The 13,655-nt window shown below is 42.9% G+C and overlaps 1 protein-coding gene across 1 annotated transcript; it reads left to right on the top strand.

Annotated features, from left to right (window-relative positions):
- Positions 1 to 1,808: 1,808 nt before the first annotated feature.
- VCPIP1 (valosin containing protein interacting protein 1) lies at positions 1,809 to 13,647 on the top strand. The gene is made up of 3 exons (XM_057363889.1): positions 1,809 to 4,683; positions 9,729 to 9,815; positions 12,748 to 13,647. Exons 1-3 carry the CDS (start codon positions 1,995 to 1,997, stop codon positions 13,617 to 13,619), a joined length of 3,648 nt encoding a protein of 1,215 aa, XP_057219872.1. The 5' UTR covers positions 1,809 to 1,994; the 3' UTR covers positions 13,620 to 13,647.
- The last annotated feature ends 8 nt before the right edge of the window (positions 13,648 to 13,655 follow it).

Below are 13,655 nucleotides of genomic sequence, written 5' to 3'. Positions count from 1 at the left end.
GAGCATGCACAGCTCAGCTGCTGTCACTGAAAGGTGGCAGTGCTCAGTCTGTCACAGGGCCAGGCCCGGAGCCATTTTTTTCCTTAAGCCTGTGATAAAGCACAGAAACAGATTTTTTTTTTCTGTATGTATTAATCATCTGAATCTTTTAGTTTAAATGTCAGATGCATAAATTACTTTTAATGGATTAATGAAAATGAAACATGCTCTTTGTATTGGAAAGTACGAGCACAGCACTATCTCTATGATACAATCCCTATGATTTTTATTCGAATTTTAGATCATTTAAGTGTCTATAGAATAGGTGAGGCCTTGGGATGTAAATTCCAGATGTTTGTTTGGTAGAACAAGGACGATGGAGGAGGAAGGAAGCAGTAATTTTTTCTGCCCTTGTGTCGCTAGGGGTAGGTCACYGGTACTTGGTATTATCTAGTGAGGTACCACCTTGTCCTCCAAAATACAGCTTTTATTTTCCTTAATTTAAGGATAAATCTCTATCTGAATAGCTTTCAGAGAACTTAACTCCCCCGTTTGCTGACAGTATCCCTTCTTGAGCTTTCCACATGAATACGCTGCCAGCCCAGTGTAATTAGGCTGGAAGTTGTGAACATTATTCCATTACATTTTGGCAAAAGTACAATTTCAGACGGCCACTGGAGATAACGTAAGCGCCAKCTCCGTTCCCTCACTATCGCCTTACGTAGCACCAGCTGGAGGGAGCACTCGTGTTAACAGCTTGCTCTCGCGTCTCCTTGCGCCTTGTTTTGTCGCTATCAGCAGCCGGCAGCCGGGGAACACCTCCGCTCAGATAGCTCACCTCCCGGACGCGGCTTCTCGGGAATCGAAACCCCGACGAGGGTGTGCTGAGCTCCAGAAACCCCGGCGAGCTCAAAGGGCAGGCACAGCCCAGCCGCCGGCGCCAGGCCTGGCTGCGGTGGCGTCGGGGCAGAGGTTGGGGTCAGAGCCCGTGTGCCGCCGCCGGAGGGGAATGCTGGCTGGCAGGRGTCGCTGCCGGGAAGGACACGCTGCTTGCCGTGCTTTTGGAAACCTCCGTGCCCAGGAAGCCCTCGGGGGCACGCCCAGGCACTCACACCACCCTGTAGCGGCACTGCTGAGAGGAAGGCSGGGGCCCGCCCCGCCCTGTCCCTTTCTGTCAGCCCCTTGCCGGCAGCAACCTGTTGAAGCTGAGTAGCCTCCCGCCCCCGGAGCTTGTTCAGGGGGACAGGTGACACGGGAGGTAGCCTCGCCTCGGTGCTCCTGCGGGGCRTGAGCGAGCTGGGGCGAGGTGGCAGAGGAGGGATGTACACGTGAGGTGTCACCTTAGACCCAYCCCCGAGGGGGGCAGTGGAGGGATATACTTGGAGTGTCACCTCAAACCAGCACCCGAGGGCACAGAGGGGGAATGTACACATGGGATGTCACCTCAGACCAACACCCGAGCGGGACGGAGCAGGAATGCACAYGCGAGGTGTCACCTCAGACCCTATTCCTACCCACAGCGCTCCCGCAGGAAGCGCAACAAGCGCCGCCGAGCGCCCTACGCGTCCCTCCCGGCCCACCCGCCCTCGGACTACACTTCCCAGCAACCTCGCGGGGGCTCGGCCTTCCCCCACCCTCCCCCGCCCTCCCTCTCTCCCCTGCATGGCATCACGGTCCCTGTAGTCTTTGCCAGGCCCTCGGCTCCCTTCTCCACGCCGAGCCTAGCGGCGGACCGAACTACTACTCCCGTCCGCCCCTGCGGCGCCGCGCGTGCGCCGCCGGTGTGGAAGTGCGCGAGGCCGCGGCGCTGCGGGCACTGAGGCGGCCGAGGGGCGGTGAGAGCGGCGGCGGCTTCCGCGTCGGGCGGGGGGCGGCGGGCGGCGGGCGGCGCTCGGTACCGCACGGGCGGCACCGGCGGCGTCTGAGAGGCGGTGGTCGTTGTCCGGCGCGCAGGGAATGCGCCTGTGAGGGCGGCGGAGGAGCGGGTGCGGGTGAAGCCCGGGCGGAGCGGAGCGATGTCCCAGCCCCAGCAGCCGCCGCCGCCGTCCCCTCAGCAGCAGCCGCAGCCGCCGCCTCCGTCCGCCTCCAAGAAGCGAGACCGGCGCATCTTCTCGGGCACCTGCCCCGACCCCAAATGCCAGGCGCGGCTGTTCTTTCCGGCGCACGGGCCGCAGGGCAGCGGCAGCATCGAGTGCACGGACTGCGGGCGGCGCCACGAGCAGCGGCAGCTGCTGGCCGTGGAGGAGGTGACGGACCCCGACCTGGTGCTGCACAACCTGCTGCGGAATGCGCTGCTGGGCGTCAGCGGCGCCGGCCCGCCCCGCAGGAACACCGAGCTCGTCAAAGTCAATGGTCTCTCCAACTATCACTGCAAGCTCCTGGCCCCCATCCTGGCCCGCTACGGGATGGACAAGCAGACTGGCAAAGCCAAGCTCCTTACGGAGATGAACCAGGGAGACATCTTTGATTGCTCCCTCCTGGGCGACCGTGCCTTCCTTATCGAGCCAGAGCACGTCGAAACCATGGGTTACGGGAAGGACCGCTCCGGCAGCCTCATCTACCTGCACGACACCCTGGAGGACATCAAGAAGGCCAACAACAGTCAAGAGTGCCTCATTCCTGTCCACGTGGATGGAGATGGCCACTGCCTTGTCCATGCAGTCTCACGAGCACTTGTTGGCAGGGAACTGTTCTGGCATGCTCTCCGAGAGAATCTAAAGAAGCATTTTGAGGAGAATCTAAGCCACTACAAGGCGCTTTTCCATGACTTTATTGATGCTGCAGAGTGGGAGGACATTATCAATGAATGTGACCCTTTGTTTGTTCCTCCAGAAGGTGTGCCAATGGGCCTTAGGAATATTCACATCTTTGGTCTGGCCAATGTGCTTCACCGGCCTATCATCCTKTTAGACTCCCTGAGTGGAATGCGAAGCTCTGGAGATTATTCAGCAACGTTCCTTCCTGGTCTAATACCTCTGGAAAAGTGCATGGGAAAAGATGGCATGTTGAACAAGCCGATCTGTATTGCATGGAGTAGCTCAGGACGTAACCATTATATTCCTCTGGTTGGAATAAAAGGTGCTGCTTTACCTAAGCTGCCTAGGAAGCTACTTCCTAAAGCCTGGGGAGTTCCTCAAGACCTCATCAAAAAGTACATCATGTTAGAGGACGATGGTGGTTGTATTATTGGAGGAGACAGAAGTTTGCAGGATAAGTACTTGATGAGGCTTGTTGCTGCAATGGAGGAGGTTTTCATGAGTAAACACGGTATCCATCCCAGTCTTGTAGCTGATGTGCATCAGTATTTCTACAGAAGGACTGGTGTAATAGGGGTCCAGCCCGAAGAGGTCACTGCAGCTGCCAAAAAAGCAGTGATGGACAACCGCCTTCACAGGTGCCTCATCTGTGGGGCTCTTTCAGAGCATCACGTTCCCCCAGAGTGGCTGGCTCCTGGGGGGAAGCTGTATAACCTGGCAAAAAGTACCCATGGCCAGCTAAGGCCTGACAAAAATTACAGTTTTCCCCTAAACAGTTTGGTGTGTTCTTACAACCCYGTGAAGGATGTGCTGGTACCAGACTATGGGCTAAGCAACTTGACTGTTTGTAACTGGTGCCACGGTAACTTAATGCGTCGTGTCAGAGAAGATGGGTCTGTTTTGTATATTGATGGAGACAGAACTAATACTAGGTCTACAGGTGGCAAATGTGGTTGTGGATTCAAGCACTACTGGGAAGGTAAAGAATATGACAATCTGCCTGAAGCTTTCCCTATAACTCTAGAGTGGGGTGGAAGAGTGGTGAGAGAGACTGTCTACTGGTTCCAGTATGAAAGTGACACCTCTTTGAACAGCAACGTGTATGATGTCGCYATGAAACTTGTTACTAAGCATTTCCCTGGTGAATTTGGTAGCGAGATTCTTGTTCAGAAAGTTGTCAACACAATACTGCACCAAACTGCCAAAAAGAACCCTGATGATTATACCCCTGTAAACATCGATGGTGCTCATGCCCAAAGAGCTGATGATGTACAGCAAGGACAGGAGTTAGAGTCGCAACTTCCAACCAAAATCATTTTGACTGGGCAGAAGACTAAAACTTTGCACAAAGAGGAATTGAATATGAGCAAAGCTGAAAGAACTATTCAGCAGAACATTGCGGACCAAGCTTCTGTAATGCAGAAACGGAAAAGTGAAAAATTGAAACAGGAACATAAAGGGCAACCCAGGACTGCTTCTCCTGGGGCTGTTCGGGAAGGGCCCTCGTCTGCACCTGCTACACCAACCAAAACCCCRTATTCTCCAACATCTGCAAAAGAAAAGAAAATTCGAATAACCACCAATGATGGGAGACAGTCAATGCTTACATTGAAGTGCACTACCACCTTCTTGGAGCTACAGGAGGGCATAGCGAGAGAATTTAATATTCCCCCATATTTGCAATGTATTCGCTACGGCTTTCCTCCRAAAGAGCTTCTGCCTCCCAAAGAAGGCATGGAAAATGAGCCAGTTCCTTTGCAGCATGGTGACAGAATTGCCATAGAAATCCTGAAGGGCAAGGAGGAAGGCAGACAGGCTGCCTCAGCACACTCAGCCCATGCTGTGAAGCACGAAGACGTTGCTGTGACCAGTAAGATCTCATCGAAGGATCTGCAAGAACAAGTTGACAAGGAAATGTATTCACTCTGTCTTCTGGCAACACTCATGGGTAAGGCTGACTTTGCGTTATTCTTCAAAATTATGTGTTTTAAGTAGAAGATCATATTTTGCAGACTCTAGTTATGCACATTTTTTCTTTTTTCTCAAATCATGGTTACTCAGGTTTATTTCTTTATTAGAAGAACATTTAATATGATGTCAGTGACCTTTAAAAATGCRCATGTGGAGTATATGAGATACTTGTTCTTTCTTTGCTATAAAGTCCTCTTAAAAATTAAGTGATTGCATTGCCTCTGCTGTCCTATCTCTSTTTTTCCTGCGTCTCATTGGGCACACAGCTGAAGTGTATGTGTGAAAGTTACACACTTCCTTTTTTCCTACATCTCCCTCAGGTTTCAGRGAATAAATTCAGAGCAGAGGTGAGAAGCTGAGTATTTGCTCATTGGAAGTTTGAGGACCAAATTTTCACCTTTGTATAGGATGACATCCTGGCATTTGGCCCCACAGAGAGTTGTCTTGATTTAAGCAAATCAATTTGACATTTTCTCCTTAGGTGATCTGCTAAATTTCGTGATGATCTGGTCTTTTGTAAAGAGCTGAGAAAAGTGTTATTTCAGAATATAATCAGAGGAGAAACTGAAAGAATCTAAACCTGCATCTGAATTGGAATGGTTGGACATAGAATTGCAAAGCTATATTTATAAAGTATCAGTCATGTAAATCTAACTGTTAATAATTCAAGACAAAAGGACTTTTCTTGGGTGCCTGTTTTATTTTCCCTTTCAAGCTCAGGAGACCTGCACCCCTGTTTGTGTGTTTTGTTCATTAGTTCTTGCTGCTTTCTGGCAGGAAGTAGAGCTGTTATTATTATACATTCAGCTCTATGAACCAGTTGAATAGTCATGTTTACAGGTTTAGTTTTTTTGTGGGAGACTACTCTTTTGCTGGAGGGATTTGGTGTGGCTAAAGCATGTGATGTTTCAGAAACGAAACAATTATGTAATTACAGAGTGGTATGTCAGAAGTTCATCAAGCAGAACTTTGATTCTTTTCCAAGCATGATCGTTTACTCCTGTGTCTCGTGCAAGATAGTGTGCTGAATCACCTTGTCACACTTACATTTACACCCCAGTCCAAAGTGCAGGAAAAAGGTTTTAAAATGGTCTTAATTTTGACATGAAGCTTGAAAGAATGCTTTCTTGTCTGCAGGAAATACTGCTGAAAGTATAGTTATTGGCTTWAAAAAACCCTTCAGCATTCAGCTTTAAAAGTATCTCGGTTACTTCAGCATTCAAGTCTGTCATTATTTTACAGGTGCTTATCCATAAACTCTGAGCTGATTTTGTATGCAAGAATCACGTCTTGTCTTTGCCATCACTACTGTTAGATTCTTCTTTAAGAGCAGAGGTTATAATAGAATTTACCTCACCCTTCTCTGGCTGCATCCATTGTGCATTACTAATAGAAGTAAAAGCAGGAGCAAGTGATAAACCAACCAGATATAAAACCTTATGTAGCTACTGAATAAGATGCTATTATTATACCACCACTTTTCTCACTGGGTCTTCATTTTCATTTAAAAATACTTGTGGAAAAAATTCTGGTTACTAGACTGTTCACAACTGTGATATTTTTAATGGATTAACAAACTTCCTAAGTCCTTGCACTTTKCCTAAGAGTTACAATTCCTCAAGGTGGCATATTCAGCCTTTTGGGACAAGAAGCCTTCGTTTTCTCAATGACAATGACATTTCTGTACTGCTAAAAACTGCTGCAAAGGTCTGAGAGCCAGCTTTGTAACTTTGTTCTGCTAAAAACATTCCTGTCATACAGTCAGATTAGAATGTGTAGAGGATACTGTTGAGATAGCTCACTGGGCCAGACACTTTTCCCCAATGCCTATAATGGAGATGTCTTCAAACATCCATAATTATTCATTCTGCGCGCTTAAAAGATTTTCTTTCATATGGTCTTCTGTAGGCTGAAATATTTCTTTCATATTTCAGCTACCAGAATTTTTATTTTCTAGTCTCAGCTACTTAGAATTTTAGATCATGTTCTTTAATTTTTCTGTATATAATTAAAAAACAAGCCCTGGGAAATTAGATACTGTAATTTCTGGACTACTTAACATATTATGCATGTTTTTTTTTGTAAAGCTTTCTCTTTTTTTTTTTTTTTTTTTTAGCTAAAAATATGGTATTCTATAGGGAAATTACTAATTGAATTGGCATTTTACATTAAAATGTTAAAAACATCATATTTTAAACCAGATTTAATTGCACCCATGCAGGGGCACTCTGAATACGTGCAAGCCAAATATGAATCTGTTTTAAATTGGTTTGTTTTTCATTAATGAATTCATCCATGCACAAAGAATAAAAATAGCCAGGTTTCAATCAAATGTATTATTTGATACCAGGATTTTCTTGGAATTAAACAGTTTGCTTTTAAGCCAGCTGTAGTTTCCTATAATGTATATTTATCAATGGAGTTTATACGTGTTTTGCACTTCTGTGTGTTCTCTCTGCTGTATGAAGTGACAATCTTGGGCTTACAGCAGGTGCAGGCTAATTTATGCCAGCGAACAAGGCATGTTTGTGGGTAGGACAGTCTTGATTTGTTACCATACCTCAGTGTTCTGGGGTTGTGGATTAATCTGAGGAAGTGTGTACTGGATAGGGACAATGCACAGAACATATTCCCTTTGATAAATGTAGTGTCTTGAGGGAGTTTTTAATCTAACTCAATGATCATCCAAATTACCTTGTGACCTATAAATATCTCGCTGCCATGGCAAACAAACCCAAAACAACTGGTAAAACTCAACTGACAACAAAAATGTGCAAACCTCAAATGTAGTTTAGTTGAGTCACACATACTAGTTCCTCTGATCTGGGAAAGTCCAGTTGTAGCTGTGAGGTTTTTTTGTTCTTCCAATGGGAGATCTCTATCAAAACAGTGTCATTAATTTGTATTTCTTTCAGTGGCTGATGCTTTTGTATTGCGAGGCCTGCTCTCCATGCTTTCCTGCATGTAGTCCTTGTTAGTGTTGCATAAAAGGCTATCTAAACAGTGATGCTTCCCTTGTGCAAAGCTTGAAAAATTATGCCCACAGCAAATAGGAGATCTTTCCTTGGAAAATGTCAGTAATGTCTAAAACTGGGCTTCTTCTAAAAGTCCAGTGGTTGTTTTGTGAAATGAAAAGGAGCCCTTCAAATAATCATGGACTGCTTGAAGCAATAAAGGAGTCCTTAGTATGGAGTCCTGCTGGCTGTGGCCTCTTCAGGCTTTGGTGGATTGACAGCTGTATTGTGTTATTTCTCAGTGCAGTGGTTATGTTGATTCCGGTGGGCAGTGTTTAAACCATCAAGAAGATTTGGAAGAGGCACAGAAGTGATGCTCTGGAGCCATTGTGTATAGGGATGTGCATTTCAGGTCGTAAATAAGAATAAGGATACAGGTAGCAGTGACTGAAGACCTCCTTCAGTGGATAATGGAAAATTAGTAAGAAGAGTAGTTGGCTTGTTACTTGGATGTTCTTTTTGGAAGTGAAAGCCAGATTTATGAGCTTGATGTGCAAATGAATGCAATGAACTTGAGCCTATATGGTGTGAGGGAATGCTTTCAAAATTAATCAGATTATGCAGGTCTCCTGTCTTTAAAATGTCTAAAGACAGAATGTGGTGAATGTGCACTGTACCTCTGGAAAGAGAATGGGGACTTGAGTAATGCCTGAGGTGGAGAGGTGAGTGGCAATTGTGAGGAAACAGACAAGCAGGGGAGCCTAAGAAGTCCTGTGTCTCATGTGCCTGAGTGGAACAGGAGAATAGTCACAGTTACCTTGTGCAATATGCAGTAAAGAAATGCAAGGAGGGATTTAGATGTGCCGTATATTCAGTAGGTAGAAGCTATTAAAAATAGCTCTTTCATTTTCCTTATAACAGGAAGTAAAGACATATTGGTGTGTAATATTATAAAGCCTCACACATTCCAGTTATCTCTATCCAAGTGATTAGTGCATCCAGTTAACTATAGTAGAAGATTTATATTCTCCAATCTTAATAGATATTTGAGACATGTGATTATTGAGATTTCAATCCCTGCAGGAAGGGGCAATTTCTATCTGAAATAACTCAATATGAGTTGAATGTTTCCTTGAAAGCGGGAAAACCACTTTTTTTCAGAAAATGTGTATGCGCAGTAGTTATTTCTGCATCAGGAGAATGGAATTTATCAGTACTTTCTGTTTGCACTGCTTAGACAGCTAAGCACGTCACTTCTCTGAAGCAGGTAAGTGGTTAGCAAAATAAGGAAAAGGGTGTAGGCAAAATGTGGAGCTGAACTAATTGAACAGGTGCTGTTAGGTCACTGATATTCCATCATTGTAATGCAATTTTTCTGTTCTTTATATTTCTTTCCTTGTGTAGTCTAGGTTGGGTTTTTTTTTCTCTCCATGGCATTTAAAGTTGTCACATTTCAATGCCATTTTTGCCATTGTTGAAAAATGCTGGTTATACAGGACTGCTGGGGCCTCTTGGTTGGTATTTTGTTTCTAACTCTCAAGAAAAGCAAGGTACGGACAGACCTTCTGTGCAGCTGCCTGGGTGGATGTTTGTGTCTCAGCTGCAGTATTAAGTCTTCAGTGTGGCAGCTGTGAAATTGAGCTCTGATTTTTGAGAAGGTGTAGAGATACAGAATTCAAGTTTGAATGAGTGAAAATATGTGCTTGAATTTTGGAAGGGTGTTAGTAATTTCCTAGTTTAACATTGAAAGCAGAGGTAGGAAGGGAATGGAGACTCGTGTTTAGGGCCTGGCAAAGTACCACGAGCTGCACATGGGATCAAATCAAATTTGGGAACCTTTATACAGAAACATGTAGGATACTGGACTGCAGACAGTGGTATGTTTTTCTGAAAGTTTCTTAATGTCCTGGACTTCTGTTCTCTGCATTTTCAATAAAAATTCAAATTCTTAATAGCATAGAAGAGAGTGGGGACTCAGCTTTTGATTTAAGGAGTTACATTTTCAGCCGTTGTCTGTAATATAAAGGTGCAACTGTTTAATTTTAATGATCATGTTTAATTTTTGCAGGAGAAGATGTTTGGTCGTATGCGAAGGGGCTTCCTCAGTTGTTTCAGCAGGGTGGAGTATTCTACAGCATAATGAAGAAAACAACAGGTATTTTTTTAGTTTTGTTTTTATTCCTTCCGTCCTCTGTTTTCAAATCCTGAAAATTGTAAATTAGTATTGAGTCACTTGGAAGCATAAATATATATTTTTAATTCTATTACTATGGTAAATTTTCATTCTTACAATATTGGAGAGCTCCTAATGCTCCCTCAGACAGACTAGAACTAGGGAATCTGCCTAAACCTACTACACTGCGTGTAAACCTTATTTTCTGAATTTTCTGCTTCCCGAATTGTACAAACAACTGCTTCTTTTCTTCTTTTTAAATGAGAATATGACCAAAAAAAGTCAACTGATTTTTTGTTTTCTTAATTTTTTTCTCCTGTAAAGATCAAACAACAAAAAAATCACAGGACCTATTCCTGTTATAGTTTAAAACACTTACTGGATAAAGAGAGATCTTTCTAGTGTGCTTCTTAGTTGATATTTTTACAGGATAGTGCATGTTTTACATTTAAACAGTTGGTTAATTTTTTTCATATTCCTAAGATTATTGTTCAAAAGCAAAGCTCTCCATCCCCTTCCTGTGTTACTGAATGTCGCATCTTGGGCTTTGTGCAGAATAACCAAACAAGTAAAATACATTTGATTTTTAGGTGGCTTTACAAATACTGCCTGTGAAGAATAACAACTGTTTCATTAGAGAAGAAAGTACTGAGGAGTTATTTTCTCTCAAAGAAATTTCATCAATTTCTTGATGAAATCTTTGCATTCATAGTTTAGCTCTTGTGGTTTCATGTATTATAATCGTTCCTTTGCTGCTTTCTTGCTGTTTGATTTTTTCTTAGGCAGTTTTATCAAACATAACTTTATCTTAGTTGTTTCTGGAAGTTTATTAAAATGTGTGGCATACTCAATGCCCACTACCTCTCATTGAATTACTAGCCTGCGTGATAGAGTTAGCATGTAAGTGTTTTATAGGAGATGTGTTTCCTTCTAGTTTTCCTTCTTTTACTGTGCTTGTACAGTAAAGACTGGCATATTGTTTGTGTCTAGTGTATCAGCTTAAACCGTGCCTGATGGAAAGAGCATTTTTGACCAATTAATGGCTAGCCAGACTTGAAAACCTGAAATGAATCCAAGGACTTTTAACCAAACTCACAGAAAATGTCTGGCTAAAAAGCCATTTTCCCAACTGACTGTGTAAGAAATAGGCTATGGGAGATGATAGTGTAAACCACCTGCATACAAAGAAGTGCACTAATTTCAAATACTGACTGTCTTGGTAGATGTAATTACTATTTCAGTGTTTACACGCTTTTACAGTTCCAGTGTGCAGCAGTCTGACTCATCTTTCCACTATGAGAAGCTCTTTACCTATTTGTAATCTTTTAGGTAATGTAATTATGCACTACTATACTGGACCTTTGGAACAAAGCTTTCTGTGGAGTGTAGGTACTGTTAATCAATTTAAGTTTGATTTAATAGATCTTGTTTAAGATTTTACTTTGAGATTTTGGGATTGCAGTTTCAGAGCCAGTTTTATTCAGTCATAGGAATTATTACAGTTCCCTCTTTTGCAAATGAGAGTTGATATGTACTTAAAATATGTGCTTCAGGCTAAGTTTGAAGGTTTGAGGTTGAATTTTGTCTTGTGTTTTGTCTGTTTGGTTATTGGCTCCCATGGATATGTAAAGAAAGGAGCTACATGTCTGAAGCTCTCAGAATCAAATCTTATTTGTAGATTCTATGTAATTGTGCACATGTGAATCAGAAGCTGTGGAGGATGAGTGAGATTGGTCAATCAGTTCATTAATATGAAAACAGTGTAATTTATCAAATTATTGAATGATCTTTTTCATTGATGCCCAGAATACTCATTTTGAAAGCATGGTATTTGATAACATAGTATTTGCTTGTTATGTTTTTTCCCTTCTGAATAATTTCTGGTGGTTTTCTTCAAGAATTTTGAGAATGTGAGGAAAATCCCAGTATTCTACCTATTCCTGGCACCTTTTAAACAGTGTTGTTTTCATTGTAGCTCTCCATGCATAGTTGATGGAACTAAAGTGAAGAGAATGGTTGCAGCCAAGTTTTCATCTGCAAATAGCTTTTAACTCACTGAAAGCCACCATCATTGAAGTGATACCTTACTGCTTTTGCTGCAGCCTGCATGGGACAGAATTGAAAGGGTTATTTTGTGTTAAAAACTGTAAAAAATGTTGTCCATTTTTGACACAGAAGTTTCAGAACTTAAAATCTTTTCGTGAACTCTCAGTTTTAACAGATTGGTCAAACAGATAAGTGGGACAATGAAATGAACAGCAGATCAAAAATATTATGCCTTATGTTTGTTTTGTAAAGGCTAATAGTTATAATCTCCAGGACTACTAAATATAATAAGCTTGAAATACTTCTGTTTATCTAGCAACACTTCCTCTCTGAGAAGACAAAACAGTGAATTTGAAATTCTTCAGGCTTAGCAGCAGTTACGCAACCTGAAATTCTGCTACAGTTCTAACTAGTATATACAGTTCTGTTCTAGTACAGTTCTAAATAGTATTTCTCTCCAGATAGTGTTTTGAAATGTGCTCATTGTCAGTTTTTGATTTTTGCTGATTTAGTTTTGTGTGGTTTTGGAGGGTGTGGGGTGGTGGTAGTGATGGGATTTGGCTTGTTTTACATTACTGGAAGCATAGAACTACAAGTCATAGCGAGGTGGTTATTTTATCTTGTAATATTACAGTATTGTCTCTTCATCAGAGTCATCACAGAAGGCAGTAGAATCTTTGCAGCATACTGTAGTTACTATCGTATGGCATAAAAGCCTAAATTTTTTCTCCCACAGTAGAAACTTTCAGTGTGCTTGATTTTACATACTTGATTCAGTAAATTTAAATACATTAGTTACTATTACGGTGTGTTCAGAGCATGCTTTAAAACATGTTAGTGTTTTGAATAACTTTTTCTGTCTTCATAGGTTTGGCTGATGGCAAGCACTGCACTTTTCCACATCTGCCTGGTAAAAACTTTGTGTACAATGCAGCAGAAGACAGATTAGAGCTGTGTGTGGATGCTGCTGGGCACTTCCCAATCGGTCCTGATGTTGAAGAGCTGGTTAAAGAGGCCTTAAGTCAAGTGCGAGCAGAAGCTACTTCAAGAAGCAGAGAAGCAAGTCCTTCACATGGAATGCTGAAGCTGGGTAGTGGTGGAGTGGTGAAAAAGAAATCTGAACAACTACATAACATAACTGCATTTCAAGGAAAGGGTCATTCCCTAGGAACTGCATCTAGTAGTCAACAACATGATCAAAGAGCCAGGGAAACACCACTTTTAAGAAAGCATAGCACAGAGACCGACTTCAGTCCTTCTGCTAAAATTGAGCCTTCTGTATTCACAGCTGCATCTGGTAACAGTGAGCTTATTCGAATTGCTCCGGGAGTTGTGACAATGAGAGACAGCAGGCAGCTTGACCCCACTTTGATTGAGGCACAGAGAAAAAAGTTGCAGGAAATGGTCTCTTCTATTCAGGCTTCAATGGATAGACATTTGCGGGATCAGAATACAGAGCAGTCAGCATCAGTTGATGTATCTCAAAGAAAAGTAGAGGCAGTGAGTTCAACTGCTAAAACTGGGAGCTTTCAAGCTGCCTTACCTGAATCGTTTTCTGCACCAGGTGGTACTGAACACTTGAATACTGAATCAACTGATGGTAACATGGTGAATTCTGTGGGAACAACATTCCCTGCAAGGTCTAAAGCACAAAAGGGAAATTCTGTTGAGGAGCTTGAGGAGATGGATAGTCAAGATGCAGGAATCACTAATGCAACTGAGCCAATGGATCACTCTTGATAGGTTAAAATCTAATAAGGGTAGAAGAAATTACTG

The sequence above is a fragment of the Malurus melanocephalus genome, unplaced genomic scaffold (assembly GCF_030028575.1).
Source record: "Malurus melanocephalus ecotype Western Australia unplaced genomic scaffold, MMel_1.1 scaffold_32, whole genome shotgun sequence".
Lineage (NCBI taxonomy): Eukaryota > Metazoa > Chordata > Aves > Passeriformes > Maluridae > Malurus > Malurus melanocephalus.
This window is presented reverse-complemented; position numbering and strand designations above follow the sequence as displayed.